The following is a 25,225-nucleotide window of genomic DNA, read 5'->3' as shown; positions in this document are numbered from 1 at the left end:
AGCTGCTGTATACTTTTCACATGATAATATCAGCAAGATATTAAATAACATAATGAAAATAAAATTAGCACAGCCTTCCAAAGGAACCAAAGTGTTGACACTGTGAAGTTATATACCTACGGGTCAAATGGAGCTGTTTTCTTATGGTACAAGTTAGATTTTAAGAAATCATTCCAGAAATCTGGCCGTGGGTACTCAAATAACAATCTACACATTAGAATAAAGACTAGATATACACTTGAAATGAATGTGACATTGTGTGTCAACTATACTTCATTAAAAAGAAAAGACTAGAGTTACAACAGGAGTCAGAGATCCTTACTTGAGGGATAAATACAAGGAAATGGCACTTGTTTACAACAAAAAGTAATGAAAAATTAATAGGCAATCATAAAACTAGAAGGTACCCATGCTTGCTACTTTTTTCGGGAAATAAGATTTTGCCTTCACTACCTCGGCAGTAGGTACAGACTACTAGTTTCTAGGTACATGCTAGTAACATTTTTAATGCCATTATTTGCCTGAGGTCAAAATTCTACCTATAGCATTTGGAAAGAAAGCAATCTCTGATCATCACAATGCAGCAATTGGACAAATGAAGACAAAGAAAAGAAAAATCCGAAGATGCTGATATGACTCTGATTTCTCATAGGCAGGTATTTGGTGCTTTATTCCAACATAAACTTATGTTTAAATTTAACCATAACAGCTGGGTAAGAAGCAACTTTCCTCCATCCCCCAAAAGAATACTAAGTGTTCCTTGATTAACTCCCTAAGAGATAATACTCTTCTAAACCTGTACTCCAAAACTTGGGATCATTACAGCTTACTGCCCTTAGAGTGCTTTCACTGCCTTCACAACCAAAGAGCTGTGGTGTTGGAAGTGATCTTAACATTTCATCTAGTCTATCCCCTCATTTCACAGTTTTCTACACTACTTTTCCCTTTAGATGCTGTTGTAGTAATGGTAACACTTCCAGTAATTCATCAACATAGCAACTTCCCTCTTGCTGTATTTAACTCAAAGCAAACTTCTGGGGAGCTCAGAACCACTGAAGTAAATGCTCACTGCCCCTACTTCTAATTCCAAAAGTTGGATTGTAGAAACATAAAGTGTTGTATTTGAGTATTCCCTAATGCCATATAATGAAGGAAAACGTTTGGGAGAATATTAACTGAGGAAACAAACTTACTCGACGTAGTATGTCCCATACTGAGGGTCCTCTATTTTCTCCCAGCCATAAGGAAGTTCTGGAAATTAAAAAAAAAAAAAAAAAAAAAGAAAGAGATGGAGTAAAATGCCAGATTCAAAATCAACAGAGAAGAATTCACCATGAGTGAATTTAAGTGTCTTTTATTTCATGACACTAATATTTGGGAGACAGACAGAAAGCTGAGGACTGGCTTTAAAAGAACAAACATGGTTTGAGTCCAGTGGCTTCTTCAGTAGCTAGTGAGTGTCTCAGCAGGTAATTAGGAGCCCAGAACAAAAGATGACATTCAACTCAAAGGTGTTTACTCAAAACTGAAGCAACAAAAGTTAATTATTTAAAAAATCATCTGGTATAGATCTTTCATTTAAACAGCTTGACAATGCAAAACACACTTACCCTCTAGTTCAATACAAGAAGCAGCTGCTTGTTCAATTTTTCACCATTATACATAAGTTTTGTCAATTATTTCTGTTATTCTGACCCCTTTCTCCCCTTGAAAAAGCCTTGGATTTTTGCCATTTCTGGTGGGCAATTGAGATTTCCTTGAAATCTAAGAAAATATCTACTTTCCCTTGCATTAACTTGAGTTTCTCAAGGAAAATGTAAAATAGCTACTATAGTACCTTGGGCAGAATCCATATTTTCGTCTGGTAACAGAGAAATATCTTACACAGGATTATTACATATTATTCATTCCAGGTAACTGATCAATGAAATATACCCAGAAAAACTGAAGGTAGCTGAATTTCTGATAGCTAATAATAATAATAATAATAATAATAATTCTAGTCTTTCCAATAGAAACCCTGTTTCTTGACCTTTCTTGGCCCTGTCAAAAAAGAATCCTCTTTCCTTACCACTCTGCCTGTTTTCCAAGTTAATGCTTCTGAAGAATCATTTTATTAGTTAGAAATGGATTAAGTTGGCAGGAATGCTTCTAGCAGGTGGTTTTAGTGCTAACAACTTATACACAGGAGTCCAGCAAGAAGGAGTTTGTTTTAAAAACCCAGTTATACACTATGATGATTCAATTTTTATTTTCAATTTCTTTTAGTGTTTTCCTGCTAGGCTGAAACACACACATGTGCACACAATGTATGTTAGACAACAAATAGGCTTAGAATATATCCAAAGATTTATTAATTTCCCTCATTTAGCCAAAGTTCTGATGCATTGACTTTTTTTTTTAATTTTTTAAAAAATTATTTACGATAGTCACACAGAGAGAGAGAGAGAGGCAGAGACACAGGCAGAGGGAGAAGCAGGCTCCATGCACCGGGAGCCCGACGTGGGATTCGATCCCGGGTCTCCAGGATCATGCCCTGAGCCAAAGGCAGGCGCTAAACCGCTGCGCCACCCAGGGATTCCTGCATTGACTTTTTTTAAAAAAAGATTTTATTTATTTATTCATGAGAGACACACACAGAGAGAGAGGCAGAGACACAGGCAGAGGGAGAAGCAGGCTGCATGCAGGGAGCCAGATGTGGGACCTGATCCCAGGACTCCAGGATCACACCCTGGGCCGAAGGCGGCGCTAAACCCCTGAGTCACCCAGGAATCCCCTGATGCATTGACTTTGTAAATAAAAATTTCATTGTAATGAAGCTGACAAGCTATATAAACTATTATGCTCTAATAAAATTATTTCACATTCAGAATAAAGGGGGAGAATAGATAACTAGCCTCTTGATGTAAAGCTCTGAATCACCTTCACTCCTTTTTTCCATCTTATTTTTCTGCCTGTGCGTGTATATGTGTGTGTATACATATGTATTGTGTGTATATATATATATATGTACATATATGTATATATATACAGAGCACCCCAATTGATTGATTGATTGGTAGTTCTGAAGCTTGGTGAGTTTTTGTGATTTTTCTTTTGAAGGACCTGGCTGAAATGTCTGAGATGGAAAAGACAGGAATAGTTGAAAATGGCTATGTGAAAACAGAACAAAACAGCTGAGAATGGGATCCCTGGGTGGCTCAGCAGTTTAGTGCCTGCCTTTGGCCCAGGGTGTGATCCTGGAGTCCCAGGATCAATTCCCGCAGTGGGCTCCCTGCCTTGAGCCTGCTTCTCCTCCCTCTGCCTCTCTATCTGTGTCTTTCATGGATGAATAAATAAAATCTTTAAAAAAAAAAAAAAACAGCTGAGAAGACTTGAGACACACTTCAGCTCACTTTGATCATCCACAGCTATGAAGCAAATAATTGTCAATTAAGTAGGTACAATATTTTATGACAGGTAACCATTACATGGAGAGGAGTATTTGTTGGATTATATCTGGAAAAAATGTTCTTTAATAGTATTACCCAAAGCATTACCATTAAGGATCCTCCATGAAAGAGATCTCTTTTAACAGTTTCTTGAAATAGCATGGGAACTGAGTGATGCTGAGTGAGGATGGATCCTCTGACTGCACCATAACTGAATTTATGCTTTCTCTTTAGAAAGTTTGGCAAACTGCAAGAACTGTTTAAACCATTTGATATCTAAAAAACTCACAAGAATGTATTAATGCTTAATAAGGATAAAAGATCAACATAAATATATTTCAGCATTAATCTGGAAGTAGATTCAACATTTTATTTGGCAACTAACAAACCACAACCCTTTCTTTAGTTTAAAAAATTTTTTTTATTGGAGTTCAATTTGCCAACATATAGCATAACACCCAGTGCTCATCCCGCCAAGTGCCCCCCTCAGTGCCCATCACCCAGTCACCCCACCCCCAGCCGCTACTTCCCCTTCCACTACCCCTTGTTCATTTCCCAGAGTTAGGTGTCTCTCATGCTTTGTCACCCTCACTGATATTTTCACTCATTTTCTCTCCTTTCCCTTTATTCCCTTTCACTAATTTTTATATTCCCCAAATGAATGAGATCATATAATGTTTGTCCTTTTCCGATTGACTTATTTCACTCAGCATAATACTCTACAGGTCCCTCCATGTCGAAGCAAATAGTGGGTACTTGTCGTTTCTAATGGCTGAGGAATATTCCATTGTATACATAAACCACATCTTCTTTATCCATTCATCTTTTGATGGACACCGAGGCTCCTTCCACGGTTTGGCTATTGTTGACATTGCTGCTAGAAACATTGGGGTGCAGGTGTCCCGGCGTTTCATTGCATCTGTATCTTTGGGGTAAATCCCCAGCAGTGCTATTGCTGGGTCATAGGGCAGTTCTATTTTTAACTCTTTGAGGAACCTCCACAGTTTTCCAGAGTGGCTGTACCAGTTCACATTCCCACCAACATTCTCCATATCCTCTCCAACATTTGTGGTTTCCTGTCTTGTTAATTTTCACCATTCTCACTGGTGTGAGGTGGGATCTCATTGTGGTTTTGATTTGTATTTCCCTGATGGTAAGTGATGCAGAGCATTTTCTCAGGTGCTTGGTGGCCATGTCTATGTCTTCCTCTGTGAAATTTCTGTTCATGTCTTTTGCCCATTTCATGATTGGATTGTTTGATTTTTTGCTGTTGAATTAATAAGTTCTTTACAGATCTTGGAGACTAGCCCTTTATCTGATATGTCAATAGCAAATATCTTCTCCCATTCTGCAGGTTGTCTTTAGTTTTGTTGACTGTTTCTTTTGCTGTGCAGAAGCTTCTTATCTTGATTAAGTCCCAATAATTCATTTTTGCTTTTGTTTCTCTTGCCATCATGGATGTATCTTGTATCTTGCAAGAAGTTGCTGTGGCCAAGTTCAAAAAGGGTGTTGCCTTGTTCTCCTCTAGGATTTTGATGGATTCTTGTCTCACATTTAGATCTTTCATCCATTTTGAGTTTATCTTTGGGTCTGGTGTAAGAGAATGGTCTAGTTTCATTCTTCTGCATATGGATGTCCAATTGTCCCAGCACCATTTATTGAAGAGACTGTCCTTTTTCCCATTGGATAGTCTTTCCTGCTTTGTCGAATATTAGTTGACCATAAAGTTGAGGGTCCACTTCTGGATTCTCTATTCTGTTCCATTGATCTATGTGTCTGTTTTTGTGCCAGTACCACACTGTCTTGATGACCACAGCTTTGTAGTACAACCTCAAATCTGGCATTGTGATGCCCCCAGCTCATGTTTTCTTTTTTAATATTCCCCTGGCTATTCGGGGTCTTTTCTGTTTCCACACAAATCTTAAGATGATTTGTTCCAGCTCTCTGAAGAAAGTCCATGGTATTTTGATAGGGATTGCATTAAATGTGTAAATTGCCCTGGGTAACATTGACATTTTCACAATATTAATTCTTCCAATCCATGAGCATGGAATATTTTTCCATCTCTTTGTGTCTTCCTCCATTTCTTTCACAAGTGTTCTGTAGTTTTTACGGTATAGATCCTTTACCTCTTTGGTTAAGTTTATTCCTAGGTATCTTATACTTATGAGTGCAATTGTAAATGGGATTGACTCCTTAATTTCTCTTTCTTCAGCCTCATTGTTAGTTTATAGAAATGACACTGACTTCTGGGCATTGATTTTGTATCCTGCCACACTGCCAAATTGCTGTATGAGTTCTAGCAATCTTGGGGTGGAGGCCAAGTGCACAGTTGGCCGAGCATCAAACAGAGAGGCTCAAGGGTCCAAACTATGGGGGTAAGTACAGGTGATGTCAGGAGGCATACCCAGTTGTGGAGATGGAGAGTAGCACTTCTAGTAAAAAGTTCTGAATGTTCCTACAACACTAAAAGCAACTGTGGCTGCTCTATCTAAAGAAAGATATAATGAGGATGACCATATAACATATCGCCCACTTCTGAGAGTAAAAGAGGACACTATTATTAATTATGCTGGGACAAAAGGAATAAGCTGGGTTAGTCCGGAGCCAACCAAGACATATTGTCACCTTTAACGTAAAAAGCATTAGGGAGACACACTCATCTAATTTTTCAAATTTCCACAGAGGGGAAAGCAGGGGAGAAACACTCCAGTTTCTCTGAGCCCTCTTCCGTTCTTCTCTAAGGAAGAAACAGTGTCTGATCTGCCTGAAGAGGTTGGTTGGTTGGTTGTTTATTTATTTAAATATTTTATTTATTTATTCATGAGAGACACAGAGAGGCAGAGACACAGGCAGAAGGAGAAGCCTGACGTGGCACTCAATCCTGGGTCTCCAGGATCACACCCTGGGCTGAAGGCAGCGCTAAACTGTTGAGCCACCTGGGCTGCCCTGCCTGGAGAGTTTTAGAGAATGAATTCAGTATGCTTGGCTCAGGGTCTCTTGGGTTCCCCTCACTGTTCTGGATGTGAGCCTGCCGGCAGAGGGTGCAGTCAAGTCTGATTTGCCTGCCTGCAAATCAGAGGAAGCTCCAGCAGAACAGAAGTCAGAGATTGAGTAGTGAAGGCTGCCTCCTAAAGGGGTGAAATGCCAGTAAGCCCATGTAGATGCCGAGCTAAAGCCATGTTCACTCATCAGCTAGCATTCTAAACCAACACTGTTTCCTGGATCTGATTTCTCTATTGACTCTAAACAAGTGAATGAAGACAGACTTTACTATTTATGGCTTCCTCCCAGAACTTCATAGAGATTAAAAAAATATTTTTAAGAAGAAGACTGAAATAATCTGTGGGATAGAGTAGCTTCTTTCCTTCCTTTCCCTCTCTCCTCCTTCCAAACATTTAAAAAGAAAGAGCAACAGGGATTGGAAACTATATAGGGAACAGAGCAAGAGGAGAGGAAGAAGCAAATATGCCTCTGAGCATCTGGCCCGGATGACTATGAGCATGGTGCCTATGACAGAAAGAGGGATGGGGTGACTTTAGGAGAAAGATGTTCAGTTTCGTTTTAAATATGTGTATTAGAAGTGCTACTAGGGCAATTTTTTTTAAGTCTCAAATGCAGTAGGAAATACAGAAACAGAATTCAAAACAGGACAATACTAGAGATTCAGTAAAAGGTCCAGCTATAATTAATTAATAAAGGTCTAATGATAAATACATTCTACAAGGGAAAATAGGAAAAGGCAGAGAACTGAACTGGAACAATCAGTGTACAGGAAAAGGAAGGAAGACCAGAAATAGAGACGTGCCCGAGCAAACTAACACCACATTCACAGGCTTTAAAAAGTCAAATTCTCTGGTATTACATATCTAGTTTAAAGTAGCTGGTTTCACCATATGGAATCTACTGATGAAAGCCTTATAGACAAGGGCAGTATGTTATAAACACCCAACAAAATACAGAGATCTTAAGTGCTCATTCAGTTATAAAAATGAGTTTTGGCAATTTGCATGTCCTTCCTAACTGCCACCCCAGCAAGGTGGAGGACATATTCATCATTCCAGAGAATTATTTTAATTCACCCACTTTCCCATTACCCACATTTTCCAAGTGCTATCAGCATAGATGGGTCTGCCTGTTGTTGGATTTTAATTAATGGATAATTGAATACCTGTTCTTTTGTGTCTGGCTTCTTCTATTCAATAAGTGTCTGAAATTGTTGAGTGTTATCAATAGTCTTTTCTTTTTTACTGTTGAGTAGTATTTCACTGCATGAATATACCAAAAATGATTTATCCATTCTTCTGTTGATGGGCATTTGAAATGTCCCCAGGTTTGAGTTATTATGAATATGGCTGTCATGATCTTTGGGGAACATGTGTTTTCATTTCTCTTAAGACAATGCCTCATGGGCAACTGTGGAAAGTTCTCTAGAATGGTCACATAATTTTACATTCCCACCAACTAGTGAAAGTTCCAGCTACTACTCTACAATCTCCCCAATCTTTGGTGTTCTCAGTGTATTTGACTCTAGCCCTTCTAAGAAGTGTGAATGACCTCTCGCTGTAGTGATGACTAAGGATGATGAGCAACTTTTCATGTCTTTATTGTCTATTCCTTTGTCTTCTTTGGAGAAGTGTCTGAGTTCTTTGGCCATTGTGAAAAACAACTTTATTGAGGTATATTTTGCATATCATAAAATTAATCTGTCTTAAGTGTTCAAAACAATGAGTTTTAATAATTTACTGAGTTGTGCAACCATCACTACAATCCAGTTTAAGAACATTTTGGTCACCCCAGTAAGATCCCTCATGTTATTTAATCTCTACCCCCATCCTCACTGTTGGGCAACCACCACTGATCTACTTTCTATCTCTATAGATTTGCCTATTCCAGACATTTCACATAAATGGAATCATGTAGTAGTTGGTCTTTGTGTCTAGTGTCTATCACTTAGCATAAAACATTGAGGTTTGCTCATGTTGTAGTATATATACTATTTCATTCCTTTTTATTGCTGAATATTATTCCACTAGATGATTACACATTTTATTTATCCTTTCATTAGTTGATAGATATTGAATTGTTTCTACTTTGGGGCTATTATGAATAGTGCTACCATGAATATTTACACGCAAGTCTTTGCGTGGACATATGTTTTCATTCCTCTTAAGTAGATACATACCAGTAGAATTGTTAGGTGATACACTAAATCTATTTTTATCCTTTTAAGCACTGCCAAACCTCTTTCTAAAGCACTTGTACCATCTTACATTCTGCCCAGCATTATACTAGGGTTACCATTTCTTCCTATCCTTACCAATAGATGTTATTATCTGTCTTTTCTGATTATAATCATTCTAATGAATATACAATAGTGTCTCACTGTGGCTTCAATTTGCATTTCCCCAATGACTAGTGGTGTTAAGTAGCTTTTCTAGTCATTATTAAGCATTTGTATCTTTTTTGATGAAATGTCTATTTAAATATTTTGCCCATTTTAAAATTTGGTTGTCTTATTAATGAGTTATAACCATATTTTACAGATTCAGATATAATTCCTTTGCCAGATACATATTGCAAATCCTACAACTTTGTCTATTCATTTTCTCAATAGTGTCTTTTGATGAACAAAAATTTAAAATTTTTATTAAGTACAATTTATCAAGTGTTTCTTTTATGGTTCATACTTTTTGGGGGCCTAAGAAATCTTTGCTAATCCTAAAGTTATGAGGATATTTTTCTAAATTTTCCTCTAAAAGCTTTAGGGTTCTAGCTTTTATGATTAGGTCTCTGATCCATCTGAAAATAATTTTTGAGTATGGAGTGATGTATAGTTGAAGTTCATTTTCCTTACGAATATCCATCCACTTTTTCCAGCACCATTTGTTGCTCCCCTTTTCATTGAACTGACTTGGCAACTGAGCTGTAGATTAAGTGATCATATGTGTTCATCTATTTCTGGATGCTATACTGTTCCAATGATCTACTTGTCTATCCTTATGTCAATACCACAGTCTTGGTTATTGAGCTTTATAGTAATTCTTCAAATCTGGTAGCCTATGTCCTTTATCTCTGTCCTTTTTTAAGACTACCAGGCTAACTGGAGCCTTGTATTTCTATATGTATTTTAGAATTGGCTTGACGATTTTTTCAAGACAGACTTAGTGGGTCTTAACTGGGACTGTATTGAACCTAGATATCAATTTAAGGAAAATGAACATCATTAACAATAAATATTGTTTATTTATTATGAATAATAAAAATATTATTAATTCTGTGAACGCAGTGCATCTCCTCGATTACTTCAAGTCTTCATTAATTTCTTTCAGGGATATTTTGTAGTTTTCAGTGTATCTTGTGCATCTTTCAATAGTTTTGCTCCAAGGTATCTTTTTTTTTTTTTAAATATCATTGCAAACAATTTTAAAATAATTCCATTTTCCAATTGGTCTTTCCTAAAACTAATCTTAATATTGCAATCATGCTGAACAAAATGTATAAATTGTTTATTTTATAGATTGGAGTTCAGTCTATAGAAGGACTACCTGAAACTCACTCATAGCCATTCATTTTTTAACCAAGGTAAATAATTTCTGATTCAGTGATATAAAATGAATGCAAATTTTATTCATGCTCCCTCTATATTAAAGAAGGCATAGCAAACAATTTTGGTTGGAGTAAAGTCTATATTTATGTGTAAGACTATACTATTAAACACCATATAATACACAAGATAGACAAGCATTATTACCTAAGAGTTCTTAGAGAAATTTTTCTACTAAGCAATAAAAATAGTGTGGGGGCAAGGGTATATTAAAGACTTTCACTAAGTCTCTACTAATGCTCTAAATAAAAGATCAGCCATAAATACTAACATATCTATCCTAGCGATACTAAATTAAATATATTTTTGAAGGTTCAATAGCCAATAATAAGGCTACCCTGTAGTTAAGAATGTATCTGATTTATTAACATATTTATTTAGAAATTTTTAAATTTGTCTTTAAAACAAATGTAAAAAGGGGGCATTTTTATTAAGATTTTTATAAAGGATGTCATTGTATAGTCCTCAAAATGAAGGAAATAAAATATAAAATTAGGTGCAAGGATGTAATTACAAGTCAGTTAAGTATGATATCCACCCATTGCTTATGTGCTTATGTACATTATAATTTGTTTGGGGTTTTGGAAAGCTCACTATCCAAGAAAGAAGAGAGAAAAGGGATTAGGTGAATGAGCACAATATAAAAGATTTCCGAATCTCTACCTCCATCTTCACAGTCTTCAGGGGCTTTGGCTTTCTTACAAAGACGAGGATCCAACCAGGTTGTTGTCTTGGTGTTGTGGCTGTAGAATAAAGATCTCAATTAGAAACAGTACGATGAAGAGGGAGAAAAGTATCTCAAAAGCAAAGATTAAAAGTGACCAAAATGTATATGTTTGCACATTATCTCCTACAGCCTCTGTACACCTCGGATTCGATCTCAGACTGCTACTTCAAAACTTCCGTAAAGGGATGGTAATGCTAGAGGCACTAAAGTGAGAAAGAAGAATCTACAGAAGGGGAAAAATACCAAGTACAGATTAACAGACACTGGTTGAAACAGTCAAAAATATTTCAAAGGTTGGGCATATAGCCCCATACTGTGCATTATCCTGTTGAAAAAGCTGCATCGAATTCCTTCCTTGTTTGATGCTTGCTATTTTGGTGTTGGCTGAATTCCTTCCTTCCTCCCTTCAAAAAACATTGTATTCCTTGAGTACCTGCAACATGTGGGCTGTGATATAGTGATGTGCTGAGGGCTGGGATACAGTTGAAGAGAGAGAGATGCCCCTGCCCTCATAAGTGTTCTTTAAAATGAAAGCATTTAATAAAATAAAAAAACCTCCAAACCTCTATTTCTGCAATATGCAAGTAAAACTGATGGGTATAGTTAACTCTACTCTACAAGATATGGGCTATATACCACATAGAAAAAGAAAGCAGAACCAAAGGTCCCACTCCACTCTTCCACACACTCCTTTTTATGAAGGAGGCCGTAGATGCTTTCAAAGAGCAGTGCAACCATGTAGTAGATACTAATGCTAAAACAAAGCCATCACACTGCTGAGTAGACGGTGTTATAGTTTAAACATCAGAATTATGAGGATATTAAAGAAATAAAAAACCATGGGGGAAAATATTCAGGAAAGTTATTATCAAAGCAGTGTGAGATTAATAACATGAACAAAATATCATTCCTTGTCATCTTTATTGTAAAATGAATTCCCTAATCTCTATATTAATTACTCTTAGGAAATTAAGCCAATGGTTTCAGAGAATTAATCATACCTTCTATGTCTTTTCTAACTCCTGAACCACCTAGGGCCATGCAACCATTTCTTATGCATTACCAGGTAGGATACTAGCTGGTAGACTGTGGCAGAAACAAGTTTTTATGCTGAATAATGGATAATCTGAAGAGGAGACACTGGGATTGTTTCTAGAAAATCTGTGTTATCCATTCTGTCAAAGAGATAATTTCTCCACACTCAAGCCAGTTAAATCAATTTTAGCAACATGAAAAGGATCAGGACTCCAAAGAGGCTTAGTAGCATGTAGACTGTTAGGAGAAAAAAAAAATCATGTACATATCTCAGTAAACGAAATTCACAATCGCTACTTGAGAAAAGCTTAACTTTGGTTTCTATGATCCAAAGTTTTCATTCTTAAGTTAGCAGATGCAGGCAATCTGCTAGGATTTTACCTATTTCCCAAGGTAAAGAAATGCCCAGAGGGGCTATATTCAAAACATAATAGCTAAAGGCTATAAAGACCTATTTTCATACAGATGCATGATTTAACAGTAGTAACACAGACCAAATTTACATTAGCTGCAGCAGCAAATACTATTTAGCTATAGGGTGGTTACAAACCCCCTATCAGATTTGCAAATATTTGTTCCTATTCTGCAGGTTGCTTTCCACTCGTTGATTGCTTCCCTTTGCTGCACAGTTTTTAAGTTTGATGAAGTCTCATTTGTCTATTTTTGGTTTTGTTGTCTTTAGTTTTTGTGTCATAGCCAAGAAGTCCTTGCCAAATTCAATGCCATGAGACTTTGCCCCTGTGTTTTCTTTTAGGAGTTTTATGGTTTCAGGTCTCATATCTAGGTCTTTAATGCATTTTAATAATGTTCAACTATAATGGCATTTCTATTTTTTTAATGGCATTTCTTTTATAAATTCTCTCTCCTCTCTATAATTTACTAACTTATCCCCATTTATAGGATAAAGCACTGTCAGGTTCGATATCTCATACCCTGTTTCTAAAGATACTCTAGCCACTTCTAACAGCTTTACATCTTACTTGGGGATTTAGTCCTAAAATCAGAATGAAAGTCAAGTCTAAATTACCTTTGAACAACACCTTTAATTGGCCATAAAGAAGAGCATATACCCGATTTTGTCTGTTTTTGCATACTCCTTGTCATTAATGTTTATATAAGTATATAATATAATCAATAATGCGCCATGTATGGTAAAAAGAATACAATACACACAAAATGTATGTCTTTTAAATACTATGAATCCGATTTGGTAAAGCAAGATCCTCAGTCTATGGGAAGGATGTGGTCCCATTCTATGTGACCAAATGAGGAAACAGGTTCATGTCTCCCATCCCCAATTCTTTTTTTTTTTTAGATTATTTATTTATTTATTTATGAAAGACCGGGGGTGGGGGGAGAGAAAGAGAGAAAGAGAGAGAGAGAGAAAGAGAGAGAGAGAAAGAGAGAAAGAGAGAGAGGCAGGCAGAGACACAGGCAGAGGGAGAAGCAGGCTCCATGCAGGGAGCCCGATACAGAACTCGATCCTGGGACTCCAGGGTCACATGCTGGGCCAAAGGCAGGCACTAAACCACTGAGTCACCCAGGGATCCCCTCCCTAATTCATTTTTAAGGACATATTCCTTGACTGTGGTATCCAGCCCTCAACATTTTGTTTTTTAACTATTATATTCTATAACTTCACTACATTATATATTCTGCCTCTGTGAAAATTATTTTAAGGATGAGAAATACAGCTGCATAAGAATATAAAAATGCTTCATAATGAAACTTCCGAAAAAATTATTGGCATAATATTCTCTGGTACAAACCATAAAAAATTTATTCTGATCAAATACATGTGATATCCTGTATCTCTATAAATACATTTATACTTTATATTAATAGTGCTTTCTCATAAATTAGGGTTTGTCAATTCTTATTGTACCAATTAGCCTGAGGATCAATGATATTTCTCTTCTATGTCATTCAAATATGTTGCCTGAATACATCTAGAAAATGTATAAATGAAAATATTTAACTCCGATAATAAATATGCCCTCCATCACATGATGGTAATTCTTGAAATGCTCATTAGGTTGGACAATCTACCAAAAGTTTAAAAAAACATCAAGGCAAAATACCCTTCATTCCTACATTTTTCACTATTAGTGATAAACCTGTTTTTAATCCTTCTTTTTTTATAAAACCAGAAGTCAAATACATGACTTGTTTGTCCAAGTCAAATAAAAATGAAACACCATCCAGGAAAATCATCAGATTAAGAATTAACTGTTACTAGTATGAAAAATCTCTTTAAAGAAACAAAAAAGAAATGGAAGCCTTGTGAAATGAGGATAAAGAAATGGTAAGACAAAACCTCACAGTGACAGGGCGTGTTAGGAGAGATACAGACATTTGCTTACTCAATGAAGTAGACCATCCCTGTGTCGGTGTAGGCCATCTCCCAGTTTTTGGGTAGTGGTTCCAGATTCTCATCTCTCATCATATAATTTCTGAAGTCCATGGAGCTATTTGTTTGGTTATAACTTGGGACAGTCTTCATCCAATCAGATGACTCAGAGTGCCTCTCTCTGTTTTCTGCCATTCAACACAGAACAGTGTGCAAAGAAGGTAAAGTTACACTCTCTTCAAACAGCTCCCTTCATTTCCAACAAAATGTTAAACATTTATTGCACATTTCCTTGTGCATTATATCTACGCTCCTACAAGTTTTGAAGTAGCAAATAGACATACTGAATATTTTTCATCTGCTAAGTGACATTAACTCAGTCTAGCACCTCTCATGCCAGTCTGGGAAAGAAGTGAAAAGCAACCCTAGAATCAATTTGGTACATTGTGACTACTGACAGTAAGGGCTGTAGGGGTGCTTACACAATCCCTCCATGGGCCAGGCTCTAATTGAAGCGCTTTATATATATATGAACTCATGATCCTCACAGCAGCCCTGTGATTACTTATTATTACTATTCTGGTTTTTGGATTATAGATGAGGAAACCAAGGCACAGTGAGGTTAATTTTGTAACAGCAAAGTCAGGATTCAAATTTAAGTGGTTCATGCTCTTATGTGCATGAACCAACCTGTCTTGTATACATTTTAATACAGGTCTTTAAAATAATACCAGTTTTTAAAAATTATGCTCAATACACTTCCTGTTAAGTATAATTCTCTATTGGTGACATTACAATCCTTTGAAAGTCCCAGAGTCCTTAAGGTAAGTAAGAATACTAAAATTTGGCTACCGGGGATCCCTGGGTGGTGCAGCAGTTTAGCGCCTGCCTTTGGCCCAGGGCGCGATCCTGGAGACCCGGGATCGAGTCCCACGTCGGGCTCCCGGTGCATGGAGCCTGCTTTTCACTCTGCCTATGTCTCTGCCTCTCTCTCTCTCTGCGACTATCATAAATAAATAAAAAATTAAAAAAATAAAATAAAATTTGGCTACCATCTAGGGAATTCACAATTCATGCACTTCAAACTCATTTCTAGACTTATAACAACTCCAAACTGCAGGCGATGCCTCAGAATGAGTGAATCTTAGAAGAGGCCTTAGATTCATTACACGTAGTATTTCCACTCCAACTGTCCTTTATCCAACCGAGTTCTGTAATTCATTAATACTACTACTTACTACCCCTCACTGTTCCTCAGCTGCCCCCCAGTCTGTGCCCTAACCATGTCGTCATTGCCCTACTTATGCAACTTAAGTTCTGTAATCAGCCACGATCATGGCTCCCTTGTAAACACTACTGCTTCCTCTGCCCCAACCTTACTTCTTCACTCAGGGTACATGCCCAGCTGAACCACAACTCTGCTTAAATCTTTCCATCTACTCTACACCAGCACCTGTAGCTAAACACAGGTAACACTAACTAGTTCATTTCTACTATATGATCACTAACCTCAAGAGGGCATGTAATGGCATATGATAATCACAGGAAACTTCTTTAGTCCATTCACTCTGACACTCTCCTAGATAACTATTTCATACATTCTTTCTTCTGAGATCTACCACTACTTATCCCTAATCTCACTGGATGACCTTGTTTCCTCCACATAGCTAAATTCAATGATCATTTCTCGGTGGCCATCTTATCTGAGCATTGTTGAGCATTCTCTTCTCCTGGCTTCTAGGATATTCTACCCTCCTGTATGCCTTCTAACTCACTGGCTCGACTCAGTCTCCCTGACTGCACATATTAGAAGGCCTTCTCAGGGTTCACTCTTTGGACATTTTTTCTTCTCTTTCTACAGTTACTCTCTTGGAACTCATTCAGTGTCACCGCTGTACAAGCTGTATGCTGATGATGTCCCAATATGCATCTTCAGACCAGACATAGACTTTTAAATCCAAAATCAAACATGACATTTTCATTTGGATGTCTAATGAGCATCTCAAGCTTACATATCCCAACTGAAGCCCCTACTACACTTTTCCAACCCAAAACTGACTCCTCTTAAAATCTACCTTATCTCAATAAATGCAACTCTATTCTTCTACTAGATATTCAAGTTAAAGCCCTGGAAATGATCTTTGACTCTGCTCTCTCTGACCTCAAATCCAGTCTGCCAACAAATGTAACCGGGTCAGGCCACTTCCCTGTCACATTTTCATCAGAGCCAAACCACTATTTCTCACTTAAATTACTGCATTAACCTCTTAACTAGTATCACTGTTTATGCCTACCCTCTTACTGCCTATTTTCAATTCAGTAGCAAGAATGAGACTATTAAAATCTGTTTTATCATGTCACCCTTCTACTCAACACCCTATAATGGTTTCTCATCTCAGAGTAAAAAGCAAAATTATTCCAACAACATATAAGATCCTACATAATATCATTTCCACACCCCCCAATCATTGCTTACTATTCTATTTCCTTCCATCACTCTGTTCCAACCACATATAAAATTTTTTTTTTAAGATTTTAATTTATTTATTCATAGAGACACAGAGAGAGAGAGAGAGAGAGGCAGAGACACAGGCAGAGGGAGAAGCAGGCTCCATGCAGGGAGCCCAACATGGGACTCGATCCTGAGCCTCCAGGATCACACCCCAGGCTGCAGGCAGCGCTAAACCGCTGCGCCACAGGGGCTGCCCTGTTCCAACCACATATAATGCATTGTCCATTTTGTATCCAATTATATTGGTTTCCTGGCCTTTGTCTGAATATTCCAGGCATGCTCCCACCTCAGGGTATTTTTTCCCCTCAGGGCATTTGTACTTAAAATTCCCTCTGGCTGGAATGTTGTTCTCCTGGATATTTTGAGTTTACATCATCACTTCTTTCAAAGTCCTCTTCTCAGTGAGATCTTTTTTGCTACTCTATCTAAAATCACAAATTGGCCACTGCTACTTTTTTTTTGGCCACTGTTACTTTTTATCCTTCTCCTTTTCTGCTTTGTTTTTCTCTTTAGCACTCTCTAATATACTACATGCTATATTCATTCATGTTGGATAATTCTTTCCCACTAGAAGGCAAAATTTTGAAGACGGAGTTTTTGTCTGTTTTGTTCAGCGCTTTTTTCCTAGCTGTTGGAAAAATGCCTAGCACGCAGTAGCTTAGCAAGTGCTCAATAAATATTTGTTGAATGAATAGCTTGAATAAAACACAAGATTCATTCTCCAGGCAAAACAAAAGTGACAGAAATTAAAAGGCACCTAATGTGTAAATCAATCTGGAAGGGAGTTACATTCTTGGGACAGAAGTATGATGGAGGAAAACAAAGGAACTATATGATTTCTCATACTTATCTGAATATAATTCAAAGTGACTGTGTATTAAGTTTCCTTAATAGTCAATGACTTGACAATACTGTTTATGTAACAATCATCTCTTGGAAAAAGATTTTATTTTAGCATTATTATATAACATATATCATCCTATGTGGGCATATTAGCATTCTTACATTCTTCAGCAAGATATAAAATAATATACATGTTGGTATATACAAATAAATCTTTAACTCTTCTTTCCCCACTGCATCCCCAACAATTTTCTGATTGTTCAAGGCAGGAATTCTAATACCCAAAAGCAACACACAAAGTGTATTTCAATAAGTTAACAACTAGACTTAGTACTTATTCAGAAAAGACCAAGTGCATTTAGTCATGTCTTTTATTGTTTTTTCATTCAAATAGTCTGAATATTTTCTCTTACCAAGACATACATAATCCAGTGGAAGTGTCCTACGGTATCTACACACAAGAGGTAGTATGCAAACGGCCTCCCACTCTTGGATACACTCCCTTTAAATATGACCACCAGAAAGTTAGTAGCATCTGGCTTAGCAACCAGCTTACATGATAAGCATAAAACTGTGGAGATCACAGATAGGTTTCTCTCTAAAAGAACTCCAGTGGTAACAGAGAAGCTCCACATCAGAAAGTAAAAACAGAACATCCCCCCCATCCTCAAAATAAGAATATACAAATTCCCACATTGGGATAGATACATGGTCTCTAATCCCAGTCTTAAACATTTAAGAATGTTAACAGACTTAATTCTGTGGGAGAAGGCGGACATCAACATCAAAAGGCTCCACTGAAAAAAAAAAAAAAAGGTTCTACTGTGTGATGATTTCCCTTAATAGCCCTTAAAGAATTAGATGTAAATTCACTTAATCCTTTTTAGGCCTGTTTGCAGTCTCTACACCCAAATACAATGGGGTAATAAACATATTATGTATCATGTTATTATGTTATTATGTGAGATGTTAGGACTGTAAGACAGGACTCACACTCTGAAGGAGGACACAAATGAACATATTAAGACAGTAAATACAATATATACAACAAATTTCAGTAGTTGATGAAAAAAATCAGATGCTTTGGGAAAATAATATGGTAATGGGTTCTGCAAATTTGGGGATGTGATCAAATTCATTCATCTATTGTATATCAATAAAATATTTTCTTAGTTCCTAGTTTGCACCAGGCACTGTTTATAATTAAAGGATGCAGCAGGGATCCCTGGGTGGCGCAGCAGTTTGGCGCCTGCCTTTGGCCCAGGGCGTTATCCTGGAGACCCGGGATCGAATCCCACGTCGGGCTCCCGGTGCATGGAGCCTGCTTCTCCCTCTGCCTGTGTCTCTGCCTCTCTCTGTGTGTGACTATCATAAATAAATTAAAAAAAAAAAAATAAAGAATGCAGCAATGAACAAAAGCAAAAACTTTCCGGCCCTTATGAAGCTCATATTCTAGTGTTTTGAATAAAAATATTATAATAAATAGCACTGAAATTAGTTCTGCTGTTATTCTGTGGCTTCCTAGTTACACACTCAATTAGAAGAGTAAGAATCTCTGAAGCAACCATAACATATTTTAGGGGTACTCAAAGGAAGATTCTCCACCACTAAATTTCTGGTGATTTTGCATTTAATGAAAAATAAGAGTCAGGTTTGGAAATTTATTTGAGTGATTCAGAATTTAAACTCAACACACAGCTAACAAATCTTTCCGATAATTTTTACTGGCATGTTTCTATCCCTCTGCATTTTCAGTTGAAGGCCGTATCTTAAAACTGTATTTTTTTTCATGTCCTGTAAAGTATGACTTAGGCCAACAACATTCTCATACTTGGAACCTCAAATCTTTTAAGCAGTAGGATCATAATATATTATATTATTACTAATGATAGCTTATTACTGACTTATCAAAATTGCCACTTGGTGCAACTCACTTCAGTTTCTAAGATGGTTGACAGAGATACACTTCGTTCCATACACAACCTTTAAAAAAAAATTAGAATCACATCACTTGCTCTGTACATGCTTTAGGATAGATTTTAACTACTTTCAATTCAGTGTCACATTAAAGTCCACCTGGAAGATAGATCAGTTAAAGTTATTCATCTATTCACAAACCTGCAGTTCCACTGCCATTAACAGCTTCCTTGTCCTCATCTTCTTCCTCTTCAGGAAGAGAGCTGTCCATTCTTTCCATCTTGCTGACAGACGTAGTTCGTTTCCGTTGGGATTCTGTGTCAAACTCATTATCAAAGAGGACCTGATCAACTGGATCTGGCTGGAAAGGGCTGGGTTCTGCTGGAGGCTTAGGAGTTCCATAAAAGTTTCCTGAAATGGACAAAATAACAGCAGCTGAAAGGAATGATGTTGAATTGAGAGTCAGAACAGTATGACCCAGGGTACGTCTCTGCCCTGCTGTCTTATATCAAGGATTCTGAATGACCACCACTGGCCAAAAGGAAGCCAAAATACTTCTTCTTGGAAGTGGAGGAGGGAGAAAGAACAGAAAGAACTAATTTCTCAAGTATCCTTCATCATGGATATTCTAACATTATCTAACTTTTTAATACTATTTGTACTAAGGATAGGAAGTTGACTTCATGTACACAGATTATTTATTCCTACAGGGCTTACTTTGCATGGGCTCTAAATGATGGCCTGATTGTGAAATTAAATGCATCAATGCTCTTGTGTTAAGACTAACTGGCATAAGAAGTGGGAGTTAAAGGAAGAGAAAATGAACTCAAAGAATTCTGTTCTGATGTGTAACATAATGAACCATTTTGGTAAAATGAGGAAATATGTGGGTAAAGGATAAAGCTATGAACCAGCGTGTGCTGAAATGTAGGCTGTTTATGTAAAAGTAATTTTTAGGTTTTCTGAGCATTCTAATAATTTATTGAACAAATAGAGACATTATTAGCATAATTCAATATTGGCTTGCTCTCAGAAAGCAAGAAATACTTTGATATGCTACATCTTGAGGATCAGGAATTTTTGCAGTAAAAATAAATGTTCCAGAGTAGAATGAAAACAATTGAATATCTTCTTAATTTGTCATGCAGTTCTCAGGAGGCAGCCAAATACAATGGAAAGCCATTCAAAAGGTCTAGCTTATTAACAGTTTACGGTTGCAAGTTTTTACCTTTTATCAGCCACTATGCTAATGCTATAGAGAAAGATAGATATGGGTAGGGAATAAAACATTCGTGATCTTCCTTCGTTTATTTATTTTTAAAGTCACACCTTCTAATCAAATTCCTGGGCTCCTAAGGAGGCAATTAAGACATTCATCACATAAAGTAAATTAATGGGGTATATGATGAATTATTTGTCCCAGATGAGAACACTATAGGTGTTCACGATAATACCAAGGCAAATCTACAAGTCGGTTTACCTTGAGTCATGTGTGCCTTGAGGGAAAAGCATTAAGATAAATCTTTTGGAAATCTGACTTTGGGCAGTAATTGTCATTAAAATATTCAAGACAAAACAATGAAATCAAAGCAAAATAAATTTTCAACTATATCTCGCCTCCCCCTACTCAAGGATTTCCCTTGCTTCCAAATCCACATTTGAAATGGAATTACTCCTGTCAGGCAGACGCTGCAAAAATTCTCATTAAAACAGACTCAGAGGGTCTCCGCAAACTTTCTGGCCCATGGTAAAACAAGGACCCAGTGAAGATGCCAGCTCACATTTCTCTGGGGCAGAAGGCCCAGAAATGTTCTAAAGAGAGGTCTGGTTGGGGAACAGGATGCTCCAGGATCTCAATTTTTCCTGCATTATGTCCAACAATCATGCTACCCTGGAATTTGTATATTCCATGACAAAAATCAAATATCCACCTTCCCTACGGATGGTAGTTTTAGTAGCAACACTAGATACACACTGTACTGTGTAGTCTTGGTAATTATTATCTCACACTAGGTAGTTGAACTGTTTTCTTGGGTGAAATCAGACAAATTTAGGATATTTTGATTATTCCCCATGATCATTAAAATTTTAGGACTTTGTAATAAATCCCAGTAGCTTCCTTATTTAAACACACCTATTGGACTTTAATTAAAAAAGAAAATAAGCATTGCATACAAGGAAATTAGATCTATGTTTCTTGAGTTGTTGGTAAATAACCAGATTTCAGATATACTAAGGCATAAAAATGACATAGTTTGTGAATCCTGACTATAGGTGTTGACAGAAAAAAGTTTTCATCTTTTTGAAGCTGTTCCCCCCCGCTTTGTCCTTTTCTGTTTTTTTTTTCATTTTTCAAATAGAACTATGAACTATTAAATATTTTTGATACATACAAAATCACAGACAATTGTTTTAGAAACATCCTTATTTATTTAACTTCTGCCAGCTTCCTTTCAGGTTTCCCTTTTTTTCCCCTAAGGATATATATGGTCACATATTCAATTAAAGCCCTAACTTCCTGTCAATCCTTTCCATGCTCTCCCTGAACTGTCCTGAGGTTGGTATGTGTCAGTTCCCTGCACATTGTGTACAACTGGGATGTATATATATGCATACATAACATAAATACCACTGTTTTCAAAGGTTCATAAAGGTTTTTATAACATTTCGTATCTTTTTTACAAACAGTATGCTGTATGTATTTACAACTTTACTTTCATACAGTTATATTTTTAAGTCTTGTTCCTGTTCATACATATAGATTCAAGTTTATTTAATTGCTGTATAATAGTCCATTTTCATGAGCAAGTTAAAATGCATTTTATGAATTCCCCTACTAAAACAGAGTTGTTTCCATTCTCTTACTATTTTAAATAGCTCTGTAACGACTGTTCTAGTATGTGACTCCATATGCACATAGATAAGGATTTCTCTAGAGCAGGCATCCAGAGGGGTAACTGCTGGGTCACAGTTGAGTGCATCTTCAAATTTACTAGCTATTGCCAACATGCTCCCCAAAGGTATGGTATTCATTTTATACTCTTGCCAGCAGTATTTGGGAATTCCCACTTTCCACAAGTGGAAAATTTCCACAGGCTTTAAAATTTCTGTCCATCTGAAGGCTGTGAAACGGTACATTTCAATTTGTATTTCCTTTGAATTTAGCACATGGCAATTAATAATATGTAATATGCCACTTTGTTATCTCCCATGTTCTTATACTTAACAGAGGAAAATGAGGGAGAATGTCTTTGTGATCTAAGAATAGAGAAGGATTTCTTAAAACTTCAAAAGCACAAACTCTAAGAAAAAGAGTGATAAATCTGACAAAAACTAAGGATTTCTGTTTAACGAAGAAGCACAGGACAAGCCTATTAAGTGGCCAAATGGGAGAAAATATTTATATCCAATAAGAAATTAATATCTAAATAAATATCTAAGTATCTAAGGAATGTCCACAAACTGGAATGTGGATTGAGATCCAACTTTTAAAAAAATGTACAAAACAAATGAGAAGATAATTTGCAGAAGTCCAAAACACTAACAAGCATATGAGAAGATGTCCCAACTCTCTACCAGTGAAGCTAGAATTAAAAGGAGATATGATTTCTACGGCCATCAGATTGACAAAACTGTAAAACTGGATGATGAGGATGTCAAGCCCTTACTATAGCAGCTACAGGAATCAACCTCTCAAGCAAGGCTGGTGGGAATGCAGCTACCAAGCAGCCTCAACTGCTCCATCAGATTAAGTACCTGCAGACCTTAGAACCCGACAAATCTGCCTCTGGGTATATGTACCACCAACATCCTCACACAGGTGTAGAAGAAGAAGATGTTGCAGCTCTATCTGTGGTGAGGGAGGCTTGGAAGTAATCTGGAAGTCAATCACTAGGAGAGGGGTTAAGTGAAATGCAGTGGCTTCACAACGTGGAGCACTGAGGGGGTTAAAAAGCAATGAATTAACATGTGAATACAGGACAGCGACATGGATGAATCTAAAAAACACTGAAATAACTGAAAGTAGTTAAAAACTGAAAGATACAGAATACAGTCCAGATGCAAATAATAAATGCATGCACATAGGACACATTTTGCAAGAATGCCTATGAATAAAAGCATTTCTATTAAACATACCAGAATGGTTGCGCCTTTAAGAGTAGGTGAATGAGAATAGGCTATTGGCATCAAAGTAATAAGCAGTGGTCATTTCCTCTTCAGTGAAGAAGTCTTTACTGGCCACTTTATCTAAATAAGACATTTCTACTATTTTCTTTCAATCTCATTTTTTGTTTCCTTCATAACATCCCCTTTTACAGTGATCTTGCTTTTTTCTGACTGCCTTTCCTACTCAGATATAGGATTTATTAAGGCAGTACATCCCAGTATCATTCACCACAGTATCCCTAGTCCCTCTTATAGGGCTTGGCACGTCATAGGTACTTAATAAGCAGTTTGCTGAATGAATGAAAGAAGGATCAAATGAATGAATGAGTGAATAAATGAAGGAATGAGTTGTGGGAGCTATGCCCAGAAAGGGCAGCTCTGAGGCAAACTGAGCAGGCAAAAGGAAATCACAGAAGACTGTGAACAGAGAGAGAGCAGTGGGCAGGTGGGTTGGATAGGGGGAAGAAGCAGCCACAGTAGCCCAGACACAAGGTCAGTCAGGGCCTACCAGGAGGTGTGAGAGTGAAAAGAAAGGCATCATGAAACCTGCTCCAGGGGAAGAAATGGCTAGATATGGTGACAGACAGATGCAAAATATAGGGAAGAGGGAAATGCTGACTCTGTTTTGTGCTCATAGTGCAGCTAAAGAGAAGAATTATGAATAATTACTCTTTTGGGTAAAACACCAAGCATACCTAGATATGCTGAATTCAAGGTTAGTGTTTTTTGAACACCATCTCTGGGTACTGAAGATATTACTGGGTAAGAAAGACATGATGTGGCTTTCACCAAGCTTGTGAAAAAGGCAACTGGAATAGTATGATAAAGCAATGATGGAGAAGTGTAGTGTGCCATGGGAATGGACAAGCCTGCCAGTGAAGAGTGTTAGAAGGGAGAACAGAAGAGGGAACATGGCATCATTTAAAAACGGAAACTGATCTTAAGTCTCTACTTCCTAGAAACAAGTGGGTAGAGAAGAAATATGAAAGGAAAATCAACTACTCCATTTTTTGTTTTCATCGCAATCTCTATTCTCTTTTCTCCAAGAGAGACAAGCTATAGATGTTTTTAAAGTACACGGTATTTGGATTCCTAACCACAAACAGAAAGCAAACAATAAACGCTTGTTGAGTTCATATTGACGAATTCGAATTACTACAAAATATGCAAACTGGCTAGTTTGAATGATTTTAGTACATTCTTCATAATCAGCTTTATAATATGATGGGACACTTCTGCTTATTATTTAATCCCATTTTAGGCAGTAAATTACAAATAGGCTAACCAAAAGAAAATTTTCCCAAGACCAACAGAAAACAACTTAAAAAAATGCTATTTCACTGATCAAATTCCCTTTGAGTAATTCTAGCCATCCAAGATAGTTTTCTGGGTTGCTGCTGTTGTCAATAGTTGGGGACATACCATCATATGTTCCACTTTCTAATAATGCTCCACTCTCTTCCAGTGCTTTGAACTGTTCAACAGAAATGAAATTATAGTCCACCCCTGGTACTTCCCCATCCCTGGGGGCCCTTGTAGTGCCTAAGGAAAAAACAAGAAAAAAAAGAGGTTGCTTTTAAACTTACAAAATATTGAGAATAATAGAAAATACAGTCTATGGAGAACACATGGGAGA

General features: G+C 37.0%; 1 protein-coding gene across 5 annotated transcripts in view; it reads right to left on the bottom strand.

Annotated features, from left to right (window-relative positions):
- The window catches only part of MAGI3 (membrane associated guanylate kinase, WW and PDZ domain containing 3), a 235,804-nt gene that overhangs the window by 55,934 nt on the left and 154,645 nt on the right, over window positions 1-25,225 (bottom strand). For all 5 annotated transcript variants that reach the window (XM_077916190.1, XM_077916186.1, XM_077916187.1 and 2 more), the window contains exons 3-7: window positions 25,012-25,131; window positions 19,624-19,833; window positions 14,164-14,338; window positions 10,702-10,781; window positions 1,194-1,251 (exon numbers count right to left, since the gene is read on the bottom strand). In XM_077916190.1, coding sequence (XP_077772316.1) covers window positions 1,194-1,251; window positions 10,702-10,781; window positions 14,164-14,338; window positions 19,624-19,833; window positions 25,012-25,131 — 643 coding nt within the window. The remainder of the gene's footprint in view (window positions 1-1,193; window positions 1,252-10,701; window positions 10,782-14,163; window positions 14,339-19,623; window positions 19,834-25,011; window positions 25,132-25,225) is intronic.

The sequence above is a fragment of the Canis aureus genome, chromosome 12 (assembly GCF_053574225.1).
Source record: "Canis aureus isolate CA01 chromosome 12, VMU_Caureus_v.1.0, whole genome shotgun sequence".
NCBI classification, from domain to species: domain Eukaryota; kingdom Metazoa; phylum Chordata; class Mammalia; order Carnivora; family Canidae; genus Canis; species Canis aureus.
This window is presented reverse-complemented; position numbering and strand designations above follow the sequence as displayed.